Below are 18941 nucleotides of genomic sequence, written 5' to 3' on the forward strand. Positions count from 1 at the left end.
ATTGTTTTTAGTTCTATCTTTTTATTTTCCTTTGAACTAAGAGGCAGATTTAGTAATATCTTTATTCTGCTATCACTACAGTTCTGCCTTAATATTTTTGTCCCCATAGCTAGTCACATATTCAAAGAGAATGCCTTTATAATCATGCTTAAGAATAAAGCCACATGGTATAAGTGTTTACTAATGTTTCAGATGGCAGATTTCAATGCTCACTCATACTTGTAGGCAACATGAATTTAAGCAAAAACTGAAAGGGGAGCATTCAAGATTATGGCTTTTCATTTCCAGATTCTACAGTGGTGCAATCCATCAAGAGGTACACCATATGATTCCTGTAATAGTGTACTTCAATGGACTTCTTTATTTTATTTATTTATCAAATTTATATAATCACTCATCTAACACATGTGCCTCTAGGAATCCCAGTTCTTATAAAGGACTGGATATATCACTTTGGATAATAGTTATTTCTACAACCCTATTAACTGGGTTAATATTGGTGAAACAGCATCTCTTAGCTTTAGGCGATATAGCTTTTCTTGGCAGACTCATGATGCATTTTCTATCAATTTTAAAATAGTTATAAGAATTTTCTTAATAGATGATAGACACAGAATGAAGATTTTCAAAAAGAAATTGTTTCTGAAAAATTTGCAACATGCTGCTGATGAGTTCTTTGTATCCTTTTTGGTTTATTTTATAAATAATAGCTTAGATATGAATGACTTCAGGTGATTGTTCAGTAACACCTTTTAAAATGATGGAAATTTTATTTAATTGCTTTGATGGAAATCAGATTCAACTGGAAGCGTTGCGGCGAGACAGTCGGGGATTAGTGGGCTCTGATGAGCTCCGCGAAATCCTGGATTGACAAACCGCTGCAGAGAGGTCTTCGGACCGGATCTGTCCTATAGGGACAGGGAAGAAAGAGAGGCACCTCAGAAGACCAAGAGAAGAGGCAAGTTCCTTGGAGGTCAGAGGAAATTCTCTCTGACTCTGCAGCAGGGGGCGGTGGCCATTACGACTGCTAGTAAGCTGGGACAACCAGACCAAGCACTGTGCAGGAGTGGAGAATTGAGCAGAATTTTGATGTCGAGTAAGTGACATCTAACTCATAGGCAGAAAGGAAAAAAAAGAGGATTTTTAAAATAATTGTAAATGTCCTGGTGCTATAACAGCGGTTAATAGGCGTGCGAAAGACGGAAGAAGAAGTTTAAGGCAGAAGTTATAAAGTGACAAAACCCGACTAGAAAATTGTTGGGTTTTTTTGGATTTAAGTATTTGGAGAACTTAAAAAAAAAATTAGAAGAATTAAGAACCCGAAAAGATATTTCTTCTATTTGGGAATTTGAAAGGGAGGAAGATTAAAGAATGAAGAAAAATCTGTAATAGAAAGGACTGGCTAATGACTCTAAATTGAAATTAATCTGGAATGTAACGTGGAATTTGGATTATGTAAATCTGGATTGAATTTTAAAGTGACTTGGTATTTACAAAGGTGAAAAAGAAAAAAAAGAAAAATTAAATAAGTAAAAACTGTTTAAAGTGGATTGCAAACAAAATGGATATTTTTCAAACTTGTTGATTGTAATACTGGATTGTAGAGAGCCATCTTCAGGAGAAAAAAATTACTGCAATGCTGAATCTTTGTTCTGGAAAAAAAGAAAAAAAACTTGGACTTTGAAAGAGATAACAGCATGTGAGAATTTTTAAGGAGGCTTTTTTTGTTCACAAGTGTTTTGGCTTTGAGGGGAAAAAAGGATTACAATGTAACTTCAATTGGAATAATATCAACCTAGAAAGAACAAAATGATTCAGGAACTTAAGGAAATGATGAAAACAATGTACTTATCATTGAAAATGGAAATAAGGGAAATGACCACAATGTTGCATGGAAAATTGAAACTTGATGACCAAAAAATTGATTTAGGATACATCCAAGCTGACAAAGAAATAACTAGTGAGAAGCAAGAAAAAGAGACTGACAATAAAGAATAAGACAAAGACAAGGAGATTGATTCTGGAAAATTAAATGATTATGTGGGTAATAATAAAAAGGAGAACTTTAAAAATTACATTGGAATTAACAAGGGAAGAAATAGAAAAAGGGGAAAGAAATAAAGAAAGAAAAGAGGGTGGAATGGAAAGAATTTAAAAAACTCAAATGATTTCACTGGGATTATCAGTGAGAACATAAGAAAAAGGGGAAAGGGATGGAAAAGAATGGGAAATACACAGCAAAATAGAAGAGTTTATGACTTTAAAAAAACAAAATGATTATACTGGGATTAACAGTGGAAAGATAAGAAAAAGGGAAAAGAGAGTACAGGATTTTAAAATACAAAAGAAAAGAAGAGGAGAGAAAAATAAAAATAAAATAAAATATAAAGAGAAAGGGAGAAAGAAATGGAAGAGGATTATGGGGTAAATGAAATGAATATTAGAGAAAAGATGAAATTGTGATCTTAAACTATATGGATGTATGATAAATGTAATAATTGGAATATTTTTAATTAATGAAGGAGACTGTAATAACTGGAATATGCTTAATTACATATTTGGAATTTAACTAAATAAGAAAAGAAAGGTGAAATGATATTGGATTATGAATTAATTAGATACAATTAACTGGTTTTTATAAAAATTTTGAAGTGTATTATTTGGAACAGTTGATAAAGAAAAAATTATTTGAGATTGGAACAAGAGATTCTAAGAAAATAATTAGGAAATGTATTATGTTGTATGAGTTTAAATTTAGGGATACTGGAGTAAGATTGAAACTTAATTGATTTGTTATTGAATATGTTTAACTAATTAGTGAAATAACTATAAATGGATCACTTTTAAAATAAGAGATAAGTATATAAATAATTGACGAAGTAATAGAATGGCAATAATGAATTATTTAAGTCAATATGAAGAAATGACAAAATGTAGGGATGTTTAAAAATTGAAAATAAGACCTAGAAATAAGTATATATATTTAATTGGTTTCTACTAATATGTTGATTATTTGGAATAGCTGATAAAAGAATCATTGGTGATTAGAATAATAGAATTTAAGGAAATAATTGGGGATTGTGTTATGTTATGTGAATTTAAAATTAGGGGTTCAAATTTTAAGGAGGGAAAAGAAAAATTGAACTATAATAGGATGAGAAGTTAAGATAAAGGGTAATATTGGTTTCTTAAAATTAGAGAGAATAAATGCTATGAGAAAAATTGAACATATAAAATTATGTTAAAGATGAACAAAAAAGACTGGGCCAATATTCTGTTCAGAAAAGATGTATTGTATGTTTGTTTGTGTGTGTGTTTAAAAAATAAAAAAACTTTACTAAAAAAAATAATTAAAAATGCAACCCTAAAATTACTTTTTTAAAAAACCCATTCTCTATTCAAGACTGAAAAGAAACATAACAAGGAGGCTGTCAATATTCTCTGCTGCAACCCTTTATTTAGATAACCTCTTGACTCAAGACGTTTGCTGAGGGAATGAAATGGCATTAGAATGCATCTCCTTCACAATTCTGGCAGCATTTCATACATGTTGCTAGTTCAATGCCCATTCGAACATTCCTGGTAGCAGTCATGCACTCCATTAGTTACCCATAAACGACAACAACTAATTGTACCTACTCACTATAGCAGGGTTTGACCTGAGAAACTCTAAAACTCTTGCTTAACTTTATTAACACTGAGCATTTGAATAATTTCATTATTTTAAATAAAGTTCTCCCTTGACCAGCAAGGGAATTGTCAGCAGAGTTTAAGCCTCAGCAGCAGCTGGTACTGTTCTTAGCCAAGTTCTTCAGATATTGTCCATCTGCAGTGTTATGTGGCTGGCTTCTGCCCTGGCATTTGCTTAATCTTCAGAACAGATTTCCTGGCTCTAGGAAAACTTAATTTCCAGATGCTGGCCAAAATGCTGTTTTCAATCTATACAGAACAATTTGTTTTCTGTTCCTTGTTAAGAGCTGGTTTCTTTGCTGATAATTTTTTCTATAACAGTCATATTAATATGTTCAAAAATCCACTGTTGAGTTTCAGATAAAGGATCACATCTATTCATGAAAATCTTCTTTTCTGCTGGATTGCAATCAATGCAGCTGCCACTCACAGTATGGAATAAAGTTTTGTCCTGTGGGAATAAAATAAAAACAATTAATGAACAACCAAGTGCCAGATGATAAAAAATGGCCATATTTTCTAGAACATACTTGAAACATCTAAGTTTGGTTTCTTTGAGATTTATGTAGCAATTCTACAGTGTAATTTAATACTGGAAAATATGTCCCCAAATTATTTTCAATGAATTATATTTTGTTATCTACAGCAGAGTTTCTCAAACTTTGCAATCTTTGTATGTATGAACTCATAGAATGGTATTCTGAGAGATGAAGTCCATACAAAGGTTGACAAGTTTAAGAAATATTGGTCTAGAATGGAAAGAATATAACAGAACAGAACAGAACAATTTTGTTTTTACATATGACTTTCAGCAGATGGCAGACCTTAGCTGATTTTAGCAGATCCAGAAAGTTAAAGGGATCCAGCTTCGTTAATGTCAGAGAAATTTAGTGCTGTACGCTACACTGGGAAGAAACCCATCCCAAAAGAAAATGAATGACAAGCTGTTTCCCAATTCCACATGAGATTCAAGGGCTAAATGGTAAAATAAGAACCAAATTGGTAATTGATCTGATGAGTAAATATTTTAATGAGATATAGCCTTAAAGACACTGTGCTCAAAAAGGAGAAGTTATGTATATTGAAGTGACATGAAGCAGCTCTCAAAAGACAGATACTCACACCCTACAATATAACAACAGTCCTTTGGGTCCCTTGTTTTAAACTGTTCTTTCCCACCCATATTTTTCCAAAGCCAACTCAATATTTTCTAGTCCTAACTGCTGATGTATTGCCAAAATGATAAGGCAGCTTCATTTTGGAAAGTGAAATCTAATTTTGATTTGACTGTTTCTGTATAGCACTGTTTTTTGTTTGTTTTTTTGACAACGTATGTATCACTATTGTTTGGTATATTTCTTTTTTTCTTTTTTGTTATTAATTGAAAAGAATAAAAATAAGTGAAAAATAATTTACTGCATAGGTAATCCTTGATTTACAACCATTTGTTTAACAATTGTTGAAAATTACACTGGCAGTGAAAAAAGTAATTTAGGACTAGTCCTCACACTTATGACCATCACAGCATCCACATGGTTACAACCAGATTTCTAGCACATGTCAAAGCTGATTATTTCCTATAAAGTTGAATATGGCTCAGGTGTTAAGTTCTTATGAGATTTATTCTTCAGAGAAAGGTAAAGGTTTCCCCTATCAAGTTGTGTCTGACTCTAGGGGACAGTCTACATCTCTGTATTTTAGCTGAGGCAGCCAGCATTGTCCAAAGACATTTCCATGGTCATGTGTCCAGCATGACTATATGCCGAGATACACACAGAATGCTGTTACCTTCCCACTGAAGTGACACCTATTTATCTACTTCATGCTGTCGAACTGCTAGGTAGGCAGGAGCTGGGGCCAGTATTTTATTTATTTATTTATTTAGTTATTTATTTAATTTATTTAATTCATCGAACATGTACTAGATAACAGGTATAAGTATAAACATGGACATGAAGAAGGAATGAGTACAAGTAAATGGGGACAGTAAGACAGGGACGATAGGTGGGAGCTCACCCCATTACGCAGCACTCCGGTCTCAAACCAAAGTCTTGGACAAGCTAAGCATCTTTAACTGCTGAGCCATCGCAGTTATTCTCCTTATCCTTATTCTCCAGATAGAATCTTCCTATCCCCTGCCTACTAATGGGAAGGATTTTTGATGATTTGTTCTCCCCAGATAGATTGTGGGTAGGACATGGAGGATGGGGAAAGGTGGCAGCCCAGAGACAGATTTTCTCCTAGCATTGTTAACACTCTGAAATTAACTATCTTTGATGTTAATTATCTCTCTCTAATGACATTCCAGAAGTAGCTGAAGATCCTTCTATTTCATTAAGTGTTTTGAGGATAATATAGTGGTGTAGGCGTTTACAGATTGTACCAGTTAGAGAGCATTGGGCTTCAGGGTTTAGTGACCATGGTCTACACAACAGATTTTCTGACGTTACACCAGCAACTGTGATTGGCATCTTCAGAGACAAGATATTTAGGAAATTATTGTCTAGACCATAGTCACTAAACCCTGAAGCCCAATGCTGTCCTTTTAAGGATAAGGTAAAGGAATGGTAACTGTTCTTTTTAATCTGTTATATATGTTTTCAGCTATTAGATGGTCATGTAACTCTATATTTTATACTGATTTTATTCTTAGATTTTATTGTGGTATCATTGTGATCCATCCAAACTCTACTGAAGATTACAAGTCTCTTTCTCTTTTTCTTTCATAGATTATTACTCTTCTACTCAAAACAGCGAGTATTACAATAGCCAAATCCAGATATCACTCTCTTTATTTATTTTGGATGTTCTAGATATTTGAAAATTATTTTGTTTTATTTCTGCTGGTTAATGGCCACAATAAAGTTATTTGAATTTGAATCCAAGTATCACAATGATACATGCATATTGTGAGGATATCTCCCAAGCAGAGAAATGTAGTCAGCAAAAGTTTTTTTTAACTGGAATGACAGTATTATTTGTTACATAAAAATATAGCAGATGCCAATGTGGATAGAACTCAAGAAACTCCTAAATATAGAGCATTAATTTCAATTGGACTTAAGTATGATTAACTTTTCATAAAATGCCAAGTAAGACATCTGTCACATATTTATAAATCTGTTTTTCTATAGTATGCTCCTAGGCGTAGCGTAAAGACTGCCTGGCTGGTTCATATTTATTACCGTACTATATCATACATGAGATAGAGAAACTAAAGAAACTATCAGTCTAGACTCAACAAAGGTTCAACAAAGGTATCACATGCCTCAAGGCAGCTCAGTTTTGATAATATTTTTGATTTATACTTGAAAAATGACAATGAAGTTGCTGCCAGAAAAAGAAATTGTAAGATAAGGTCCACGAGGAACAGGCAAGCTTCTTTATTAAAAAAAACTCCATCCCAGTCTATTGATCTCTTTAGACTTAAAAATAACCATTTAATACAGAAGACTGGCACACTCCAGAAAATACTTTACATCACATAATGAAGCCACCAGCATTGGCTTCTTTCTGCTGGTGGCAGATAGTCAGTTGTGATCAGGTTTTTTTTATTTCCTATTTTTTAAAAAGTGTATTGGATATAATGAAAGCATTTTGCACATTTACCAGGGTGATCTCTATTCCTGAGGATCAAAATGCAACTATAATGCACTCCTGAGAAATCAAGATGATAAAATATCTGGAAATATCTGGAAATATTTGAAAGAACATTTGGAGATATTTTGGTTATGTTTAACTTGGAGAAGAAAACACTACTGAGAATTGTGATAGCAGTCTTCGGACAACTCAGGTGGAAATGGGGCTGCATTGTTCAGAGGTTTTCCAAAAGACAGGACAAAAAGAAATTTGACTGAATAACAGGAAAAATTTGCAGACAATAAGACTTGTTCGAAGCTGGAACAGAGTGCCTTGGAAAATGGCAGACTCTCTTTGTCAGACGTATTTGCTCTTTGGAGGACAAAAAATGAAATGAATGGATGAATAAAGAAAATCCATAAACACAAATAAATATAATGCACAAATTAATGACATTTGACTTCTGAATGACAGTATCTTCAGTTTCCTGCACATTTAAACCTATGTATATGGAATGGACTCAATATATCAATTTCTCATAACTGCATGCTGCTGGATTTGTCATGTGTGTGTAATCTGTAACTGTCTATTGCCAAACTTCATCAGCTCATATTTCAGCCCAATCAAAGATTTACTATACAGCCAACCTCAATATCCTACTTGTAACATGGGATAATGATGGCCTACTTTAAAGGGATGCTTGTGTGCATTACCCAAAATTCTAGAAATAATATGTTTAATTTCCAGAAAAATATAATCCCTACTAGAAACAAATAAAGAAATATTAGCAGTTCGAAAAACCAGGGAAAAGTTTTAATAATAATCTGAGATGTGCTTAGACAATTGATCAAACACTATCATTGTTTCAGCATTGTTGTTTTCAATGGTTGTGGCTCCTTACCAAGACAAATTATAACTATTTATAAGTGCTTGTCTATTGGTGTGAACTGACAGGATGCACTACTATTGGATTAGCACTATGTATTTCCAAACATTTCATTTTTATCAGGTTTAAGGAATTCCTCAGTCAAAAACATAGATTTTTGGCTTGAAATAAGAAACTTTGTGCTCTATCACAACCCCACATAATAAAAGTAAATCACGACTGTTTTTTCCATTGCTTGCTGGCATACACTACATGGTACTCATTTCACTGGTATCTACTGAGTTTCAAATTAAAAATACAGTGGGCTCAAATCAAAGGAAAACACTTTGATATGTGTTCTCTTTCACAGTCACACCTGGAGCATTAGATACTAATGAAGACTTCCATGTCATCAAGTTATTTCCCCCAGCTCGAGAAAGCAAGAAAGAAATTGGCTGTGTTTCTGAACAAGAAACTTCAATTACAGAATGAAGTAGATTCTTCTCTGACATAAACGGAGCTTTTGCACCCAACTTCAAAGAAATAGGGCAAGCTTGCATAATTTGAACATCCAGCATGTTTCTTTTAGCTGCCTTACAGATAGCATCTCAGCTTGGATGAGAAATCAGTTCACCTATGAAAACTGATCTTCTTTTACTACAGCATAAACAGTAAACAGGCTGAATAACTAAGCACACATGAATGTCAATAGGCTCCCATCACAAAATTTTAACAAAGTAATATTTTCAGATAAAAACCTGAAGTCAAAATTTCAGATAATATGAACTTGGAAAAACCTGCCATCTGCTGTTTCTTTCCTTCCTGGAATATATCACATCCCTTCACTAATTATAAATTCCATATGTCTCTTCTCCAGTGAATTGATCCATACTCTCAAATTACTTATTCTGATTTCTCCATCCAACAGAATAATATATTTTTAAAAATCATATTGCCATGGCTTAGAAGAATCTTGTAATTTCTAACACCATGAATTCTTGAGCGTTCTATTCAAAAAAATCTATCACAATATTATAATAAATGATACTGAAGATATGATATAAGATTATAATTGTGAGGTTCCTCCATTTTGATTACCGTTAAGAGTTAGCATATTGATGCATAAAGGATTTGTACAACAGAATCCTTTTCCAGAGCAAATAATTTAAATCATTATCCAACTTCTACTGGGTGATAAGAAAAAAGAAGAGAGTATACTGTGTTACAACCCAGGGGAATGAATGCATTTGTGTCTCATTCACATACAAGTATGGAGAAGAATTAAAATCATATGGTGCCTGAAGAATCTATTAAGTTTGACAATACTTCATGTTTAGGAGTAGGGCTAAACCACACTTATATTGTGTAATTTTTATATTATATTTTTATTGCTTTATATACTTATAATTTTATATTGTGCCACTGCTCCATGGATCTGGAGTATATGACTCTTAAATGTAGACCCATATATCTTCCACGGGAGTTCAGCGTGGTTTTGATTACTGCAGTCTATATCCCACCTGATGCCAATACTACCATAGCTTTGGGATTCTTGTACAATATTGTTAGTAATCAGCAAAATAAGTATTCTGATGCTGTGCATATTATAGCAGGGGACTTTAATCAGGCTGATTTAAAAGCAGTGCTCCCTAAATTCTATCAGCATGTTAAGTGTGCTACTAGAGGAGCAAACATATTGGATAAAGCATATACCAACATTAAACATGGCTATAAGGTTATACAATTATCACATTTGGGACAATCAGACCATATGTCACTGCTTTTAGTACCAGCATACATCCCTTTTAGGAGACGGGCTCTGCTTATAATAAAGACAGTGAAACCTTGGCCAGAAGATGCTTCCTAACAACTTCAGGATTGTTTTGAGAACACAAATTTGGACATCTTTTACCACCCTGACCTACAGGAGCACACTACAACTGTTCTGTGCTATATCAAACACTGCATAGATACTATTACTATGGATAAACGTATTAGGATATATCCCAATCAGAAGCCCTGGATGACCAAGGAAGTCCAGCACCTCTTGCGTGACAGGATCAAGGCCTTTAGGTCTGGTGATGGGGCAAGATACAGTGTTGCCAGAGCTAGTCTGAAGAAAGGTATTCGGAAGGCCAAGACTGATTATAAGAGAAAGATTGAGGATAATTTTTATAGTAACAACACGAGGCAGGTGTGGTGAGAGATTCAACAAATTACCAACCATCAACCAACCAATGTCATCCCTGCTGATGGGGATGCTTCGTTGGCAGAGGAACTGAATCATTTCTTTGCTCACTTTGAAGTGGAGACATCAGAGACAGCTAAAATACAGCCACCAGCCCATTGTAGCCCCTACCTCATTGTGGAGGAACAGGTGGTGAGGAGCATTCTGAGGGCTGTGGATCCTGGAAAGGCTGCCGGTCCTGACAGTATCTCTGGCCAAGTGCTTAAAGATTGTGCTGATCAGTTGGCTGGATTCTTTACCAGAATCTTCAATCGGTCTTTATCCCAGTCCACTATTCCATCTTGTTTGAAGGCTTCCACCATTGTTCCGCTGCCAAAGAAGTTCCCTAACAATTATAGACCGGTGGCACTCCTATGATCATGAAGTGCTTTGAGAAATTGGTCTGCTTTCTGGTCTTCTGCATATATTTGATAAAACACCAGTTTGCATACAGAAGAAATAGATCTACAGAGGATGCTATAGCCATCACTCTTCACACTGCTCTGACTCATTTGGAACAGAGGGGGGGAGGGGGGGCTATGTGAGGATGCTTTTTGTAGATTTTAGCTCTGCATTTAACACAATACTTCCACATAGATTAGTGTCTAAACTTATGAATCTTGGGCTTTCTTATTCAATCTGCCTTTGGATTATGGATTTACTTTCTGGCCGCTCTCAGAGGGTCAGATTAGATAATCATATCTCTTCAGCCCTTATTCTTTACACTGGTACACCACAGGGTTGTGTGTGTGTGTGTTTTTTTAATTTGATTTATATGCCGTGTGTTGAGTCCCTTACTCTATACTCTTTATGTGCATGACTGCAGTGCATTCCCACTCATGCTAGTAATACTATTACTAAATTTGCAGATGATACAACAGTGGTGAGACTCGTCTCCGGGGGCAGGGGGCTGGATGAGTCTGCCTATCGAGATGAGGTGGACCGGTTGCTTTCATGGTGTGGAAACAATAAGTTGGTCCTTAACACCAATAAGACCAAGGAGCTTATAGTGGACTATAGAAGGAATAGATCAGACATCCAGCCCTTGCTTATCAATGGAGACTGAGTGGAGCAAGTGACCAGTTTTAAATTTCTGGCTGTTATCATAAAAAAGGACCTGACCTGGGGCACTCACATTGCAGCACTGGTCAATAGGGCCCAGCAGAGATTATACTACTTGAGATTTCTCAAGACACAACAACTGAATGAAAAACTGATGGTGACCTTCTACCGCTGCACCATAGAGAGTATTTTAATTTACTGTACCTGTGTATGGTTTGCCAATTGCACAGTGGCAGATAGGCCAGCACTCCAGAAGGTTAATGTCACTGCCCAGAGGATCATTGGTTGCCCTCTCCCCTCTTTGGAAGAAATTTATACCTCCCACTTCAAAACATTCTTAAAGATTCATCTCATCCTGGGCACCCTTTTTTGGAACTATTACCATCTGGCAGTCGGTACAGGATAATAAAAACAAGGACAAATAAGCTGAAAAACAGCTTCTATCCCAGGGCAGTAAGTATATTGAATTCTACTGTATAGTGCAATATTAATGCAATATCATTTTTCAATTCAATTGTATAGAATTTGAAGAATGTGTGTTTGTGTTTTATTTTTATAATTATAATGTACACTGAGGATGGCATTTAATTTCATTGTACGAGGTACAATGACAATAAAATAAAGTAAGTAATTAAGTAAGTAAGTAAGTAAGTAAGTAAGTAAGTAATCCCATGAATGATTACTTAAAAGTCTAAGTCCACTAAATTTAATACATTTAACAGAATAATGGAGTTGGAAGGGACTTTGGAAGTCTCCTAGTCTAACCCCCTGCTTAAGCAGGAGACCTTATACTATTTCAGACAGGTGGCTGTCCAGTTTCTTTTTAAAAGGCTCCAGTGATGGAAGATCCACAACTTCTGAAGTCGAGCTGTTATTGTTTCACTATTAGTAATTTTTCTCCCTAGTTCTAGGTTGCTTCTCTCCTTGATTAGTTTCCATCCATTGCTTCTTGTCCTGCCTTCTGGTGCTTTGGAAAATAGGTTGATCCTCTCTTCTTTATGGCCACCTATCAAATATTGTAACACTGCTATCTGTTGCCCCTAGTCCTTCTTTTCACTAGACTAGACATACCCAATTCCTACAACTATTCTTCATATGCCTCCAGCTCCCTAATCCTCATTGTTGCTCTTCTCTGCACTCTTTACCAAGTCTCAACATATTTTTTTAAATATTGTGATAACCAAAACTGGATGCAGTATTCCGAGTATGGTCTTACCAAGACTTTATAAAGCAGTACTAACACTTCACATGATCTTGATACTATCCATCTGTTAATACAGCCTAGGATGCAGTGGCTTTTTGGTGGTTGCAGCACACTGCTGGCTCATATTTAAGCAATGGTCCACTAGGACACCAAGATCCCTCTTGCAGTTACTGCTATTGAACCATGTTTCATCTAATCTGTACCTGTACATTTCATTTTTCTTGCCTAAGTGAAAAACTTTACTTTTCTCTACCTTGAATTTCATTTTGCTAGATAGGGCCCAGTGTTCAAGTTTCTCAAGATATTTTTGGATCTTGAGCTTGTTTTCTGGGGTGTTGGCTATTCCTGCCAGTTTAGTGTCACTTGCAAATTCAATGACTTCCCTTTCTGTTCCCTCGTCTATATTGTTTATGAAGATATTGAAAATTAATGTACCTAAAATGGAACCTTGGCGTAGCCCCTGCTTACTTTCCTCCATATGGATGTAGTTCCATTGAGGACAGGGGTGGGTTCTACTTACCTTTACTACTGGTTCGCAACGGGGTCGTGCGTGTGCTCTTCTGCATGTTGAGTACTATTTTTCAGCCAGATATAAATCCATCTGGTGGCGGTGCTGTCTATCCCACATTTTTCTAGCTTGCCAAGAAATAATTTGTGATCTAGTTTATTAAATGCTTTACTGAAATCTAAGTATACTATGTCCACAGCATTGCACTGATCCAATAATTTAGTCATTTTGTCAAAGAATGAAATAACATTGGTTTGACATGATCTTTGGTATGTGGCTTCTGTTATAACTTTGTTTGATTCTAGGTATTGGCAGATCTGTTGCTCAATTATCTTTTCCAGGATTTTTCCAGTTATTGATCAGGTCTTTTCCAGTCCTCTGGTAGTTCCCCAGGGCTCCAGGATCATTGAAAGATATGGTTCAATGGTTCCAAGATCATATCTGCCAGTTCCACCAGAACTCTGTGAGGTAATCCCATCAAGTCCTGGTCATTTGAACTCATCTTGACAGATGTTCTCCTACCATTTTCTTGCCTATTTTAATTTGAATTCTGGTCTATTCTGTTTTTGGTAGGTTGGGCTATTTTTTCTTTTTGTGTGAAGGCAGATGCAAAGAAAGAAGTAAGCATTTCTGCTTTCTCCCTGCTGCCTATCACTTCCTTGTCCTCTTCTCCCATTAGTGGATTGATTGCTTCTTTGACTTTTTTATTTTTTATATGTTGAAAGAAACTTTTTAAAAATTATTTTTGAGATTTGTTGCATGTCTTAGTTCATTCCGAACCTTAGCTTTCCTGACTTCATCTTTGCAGATTCGGGCTGTGTGCTGGAATTCTGCCTTAGTTATGTATTCCTCTTCCAATTTTTTATACTTATCCTTTTCGTCTTTCAGTTCATCAGAGAGTTCGTTGTGCAACCTTGCTGATTTCTTCTTGGATTTCTTATTTTTCTTTTTTACTGGTATTGTGCTGAACTAAGCTTTTATAATCATATTTTTCAGAATTTCCCAAGCTTCTTGAGTTGTTTTCCCCTTTTAAGATTAATATTTAAGCTTCTTCCCAAGCTCTCTCTAACTTTGTTGAAAACAGCTCTTTTAAATTTTAAGACACTAGTTTAATTAAGTTCTACTCCTTGTGTCTGCATTAGGTTCAATTCTAATATAACATGATCACTCTCCCCAATTTCCTGCAAATTCAATCCCCTCTGTCACATTTTCTTTGTAAGTATGAATTAGGTCCAGGATAGCTGGCCCTCTAGTTCCCTCCTCTACCTTTTGGATGACAAATTGTCAGGTAGATTGATCAGGAACCTGTTCGATCTCCCAGTTGACATTGAGTTTATCTTCCAGTTGTTGTCAGGGTAGTTAAAGTTACTGTGGTGTGTTTCTTACATACATATGTTAACCGATTAGCAAAAATTTCATCTATTTCTTCTGCTTGGGTGGCCTATGTAGTATACACCTATGGCAATGTCATTCTTTTTTTCCTTTTATATTAGCCCATGTGCATTCTAGGAGACTTTCATCCTTGGTTTTGTGCATTTCTGTAGAGATGTAATGATGTCTTACATATAATGCAATTCCACTTTTTGTTTTGTTAGATCTCTTTCTTTGGAACAATTTATATCCTTCTATCAGTACATTCCAGTCATGAGTTTCATCCCACCAAGTTTTGTAAGTGTGAATAGGTTTGTAGTTTTAATAATTTGAAGAAGATGGATGTTAAAAAGTGAGAAATGGAAAAGTGAGTATGGAGCATTATAATTTCACAGTTCATGTCCATCCACTGTCATTCACTAAGATCTATAAAGAAAAATGTAATCAAGGTCACTTGCTGGATGCCCATTTTCAATGAAATAAGCATAGTTTTCCAAAACTTTGTTATGTACATATGAAGATTAAAAGATCATACACAATTTCAGTCACAAAGCCATCTATTTGTGGGGATTTATAAAAATGTTTAAATGCAGATGGCATCTGGGACTTCTGGACTGTAAAGCATGTTGTTTTATTAGATACAAGGATGAGTGTTGCAGCAATTTAGATAAATGGTAATTATAATCCTAAAGCATGAAAATATGATCTATATAAGGGGTGTCAAACACAAGGCCCATGGGCCAAATCCAGCCCATGATGTGGTCGGATCCAGCCCTCAGGGCTGTCCTGAAAAATGTAAGGGGCCAGTCCATGTTGCTTTGGCCCAGTCTACCAAATGCAAAGAGGAAACATCGGGCCAATGTAGCTTTGGCCTGGTCTACCCAATGCGAAGAAGAAACATGCCAGCAGTTTGGGAAGTGGCATCAAATTGGCCATGCTCCCCAGTTGCCCATGTCCCCAGTCGGCCATACCTAGTGAGTGGCATCAAGCTGGCCAAACTCAGTTGGCCACACCCACCCAGTCAGCCACGCCTGACCCCACCCCCCTTGGGTCAACCACAGCCCTGATGAAGCCCTCAATAAAATTGAGTTTGACACCCCGGATCTCTATGGTAAATTCATAGATATTCCTCATGTCTGTAACATAGAATAAGAATATTTTCAGAGCTCCATACAAAGAGAATTGTAATTTTTCATCTTATATGTTACTGAAACATAGAATTGAAATTGAAACTGAAACAACTCTAAAACCATAATCAGCTGTTAACTATGGAATCTGAAACATGAATTTATGCCAGATCTCAAGGAAGAGAAAAAGTACTTATGCTTATTGTGTGAGAAAATTTTGCCTTCATTAGTAAAGTTAGTTTACTGAGTGTCACCAACACAGGTAATCATTACCATTAAACAAAAAAGCCACCTTAATAGTAATTCTTAAAATCAAATTCTTGATAAACCTGGAGTAAGTCAAATGCTAATCCAGGCTTCATCCTGATGGCCATAGAAATATTTTATTCAAAACTTATTCAAACATAAGTCTCCTTTAAAGCTAACTTCAAACTAAATGTAACTTTAGATTTCAGTGAAGCAGCCAAGAACTCTAAAATTACTTATTTTTATTAGGCTTAAAATTGAAGCATGCAACCTTCACATTGCAAAACTATAAGACTATATTTGAATTTAAAATTATTATATTGAATATCCGGAGGAAGAATATGCCTATTCCTAACTAAATGCCAATAGTATTTTAACGGAAAGGATAGAATGTTTATTATACCAGAAACCTAAAAATAACTTACTCCAAAGCCTCTCCCTAAAGCTAATCCTGATACCATGCAGCTCAATAAGTGTAATCCTAACTACATCTTGTTACACAATAGAGCAAGCAAATCATATATAAAGAAACTCTAATGCTACTTCAAAATATGAAATTTCTTTTAACCGTTATAATAAAATTAACCATAGAACTAATGAAACCTAACTTTAACTTTACTATAATTACAAAATATAGACAAGAAATTGCAGACAGAAGCAACCTTAAAGGATACACTGAATTGGCTAGTTTTTTGCAATTTAAATAGTTTCAAAATAGTGGATTATACTTCTATTGCCACCTTGATTTGAAGGACTTTGGAAAATTATTGGAAAATATTTTTTAAGATATTTAATCGCAGCAAAAATGGAGAAAAAGAGTAACAGTGACACCTCTTGCTGGAGAAGACATCACAGAGCTGAAAAAAGTGGAAGAAGGAATGAAAGTTGTTTAGTCTACAAATTAGCTAGAATACACTAAACAACACTTGCAAATTGATTATATTTGGTGTTTGGAGACAGACTGAAAACATTTAACTCTTAGAACCTTGAGTATTACATATATGCTGGACAGTGTGAGAGTGGGAAACAGACAGGATTTGTTTTGAAACTAAGTGAAGGTTGCTAATGGACTATTTAATAGAGTGATTTTGTTTATTTGTTTGTTTGTTTTATTAGATTTATATACCGCCCTACTCCCGAAGGACTCAGGGCGGTGAACAGGCACAAAATAAAATACATAGATACAAAAGTTAAAAGACATAATTAAAACCAGATTAAATAATTTAGCCCGAGACAATTTAAAAAATCCCAATAATTTAAAACAGATTAAAATTTCGATTTAAAAGAATTTTAAAATGGGGGAGAAAATTAGGCCAGGCCGGCTTGCTGGAATAGAAGAATCTTAAGAGCACGGCGGAAAGTGCGTAGATCCGGGATCCTCCGTATCTCTGGGGGGAGCTCATTCCAGATAGTGGGTGCCCCCACAGAGAAGGCCCTCCCCCTGGGGGCCGCCAGTCAACATTGTTTAGCTGTCGGCACCTGGAGGAGCTCCTCTCTATGAGAGCGTACCGGCCGGTGGGAGGCTGCTTGTGGTAGTAGGCGGTCCCATAAATAACCAGGTCCTAAGTGATGGAGTGCTCTAAAGGTGGTAACCAAAACCTTGAAGCGCACCCGGAAGACTACCGGGAGCCAGTGCAGCTTGCGCAGGAGAGGTGTCACACGGGAGTGCCATGTTGCTCCCATAACCACCTGTGCGGCCGCACTCTGCGCCAGTTGGAGCCTCCGGGTGCTCCTCAAGGGGAGCCCCATGTAAAGAGCGTTGCAGTAGTCCAGGAGGGAAGTGACGAGGGCATGAGTGACTGTGTGTAGGGAGTCCCGATCCAGAAAGGGACGCAACTGGTGAATCAGGCGAACCTGATGAAAAATCCTCCCAGTCACGGCCGTCAAGTGCTCTTCTAAAGACAGCCGTGAATCCAGGAGGACACTCTCCGTGGAGGCCAGCGATTTGCCCCCAGTAGTCAGCGATGGAGTCAACTGACTATATCGGGATGTCGGAAACCACAGCCACTCAGTCTTGGATGGGTTGAGCCTGAGCCTGTTCCTTCCCGTCCAGATCCGCACGGCCTCCAGACACCGGGACATCATTTCAAGGGCATCGTTGGGGTGGTCCAGGGTGGAGATGTACAGCTGGGTGTCATCAGCGTACTGGTGGTACTTCACCCCGAAACCACGGATGAGCTCGCCCACTGGCTTTACATAAATGTTGAACAAAAGGAGCAAGAGGACCTACCTTTGTGGCACCCCACATATGAGGGGCCTCCGGGTCAACCTCTGTCCCCCTGCCAACACAGACTGCAACCGGTCGGAGAGAAAGGAGGAGAACCACCGTAATACAGTGCCCCCCACCCCTAACTCTTCCAACCGGTGCAGCATGATACCATGGTCGATGGTATCAAAAGCCGCTGAGAGGTCTAATAGGACCAGGACAGAGGAGCAGCCCCTGTCCCGAGCCCTCCAGAGATCATCCACCAATGCGACCAATGCCATTTCCATGCTGTACCCAGGCCTGAAGCCCGACTGGAACGGATCCAGATACGTCGTTTCATCCAGGTACTGGGGGAGCTGTCGCGCAACCACACTCTCAATAACCTTCACCACAAAGCGAAGGTTGGAGACTGGACGATAATTAGCCAACACTGCCTGGTCCAATGAAGGCTTCTTGAGGAGAGGCCTCACCACCGCCTCTTTCAAGGTGGCGAGGAAGTCACCCTCACCCAACGAAGAATTTATAATCCCCTGGAGCCAGCCTCGCGTCACCTCCCGGGAAGCCAGCACTAACCAGGAGGGGCACGGATCCAATAAACATGTGGTCACGTTCAGTCCACCCAGAATCCTGTCCACGTCGTCAGGGGTCACAGGATCAAACTCATCCCAGATAACATTCTCAAGACCTGCCTCAGTCAACCCCCCTGGAACTATCCAGTCGGAGTCCAGATCTTCCCGAATCTGAGTGATTTTGTCATACAGATATTGAACAAAATCCTCGGCTCTACCCTCCAAGGGGTCCTCCCGCGCTTCCTGGTGGAGCAGGGAGTGGGTCACCCTAAACAGAGCGGCCGGGC

General features: G+C 37.1%; 1 protein-coding gene across 5 annotated transcripts in view; it reads right to left on the minus strand.

The window, feature by feature from the left end:
- Positions 1–3435: 3435 nt before the first annotated feature.
- Positions 3436–18941, minus strand: part of GALNTL6 (polypeptide N-acetylgalactosaminyltransferase like 6) — a 927557-nt gene continuing 912051 nt past the window's right edge. For 4 of the 5 annotated variants that reach the window (XM_034401355.2, XM_034401356.3, XM_034401354.3 and 1 more), the window contains exon 13: positions 3436–4141. In XM_034401355.2, coding sequence (XP_034257246.1) covers positions 3971–4141 — 171 coding nt within the window. In that variant the 3' untranslated portion in view covers positions 3436–3970. Of the gene's footprint in view, positions 4142–13002; positions 16737–18941 lie in introns of those variants that run through there. The other variant, XM_034401357.2, reaches the window with a different exon arrangement.

This window comes from Pantherophis guttatus, chromosome 8 (genome assembly GCF_059756535.1).
Source record: "Pantherophis guttatus breed Tessera chromosome 8, ASM5975653v1, whole genome shotgun sequence".
Lineage (NCBI taxonomy): Eukaryota > Metazoa > Chordata > Lepidosauria > Squamata > Colubridae > Pantherophis > Pantherophis guttatus.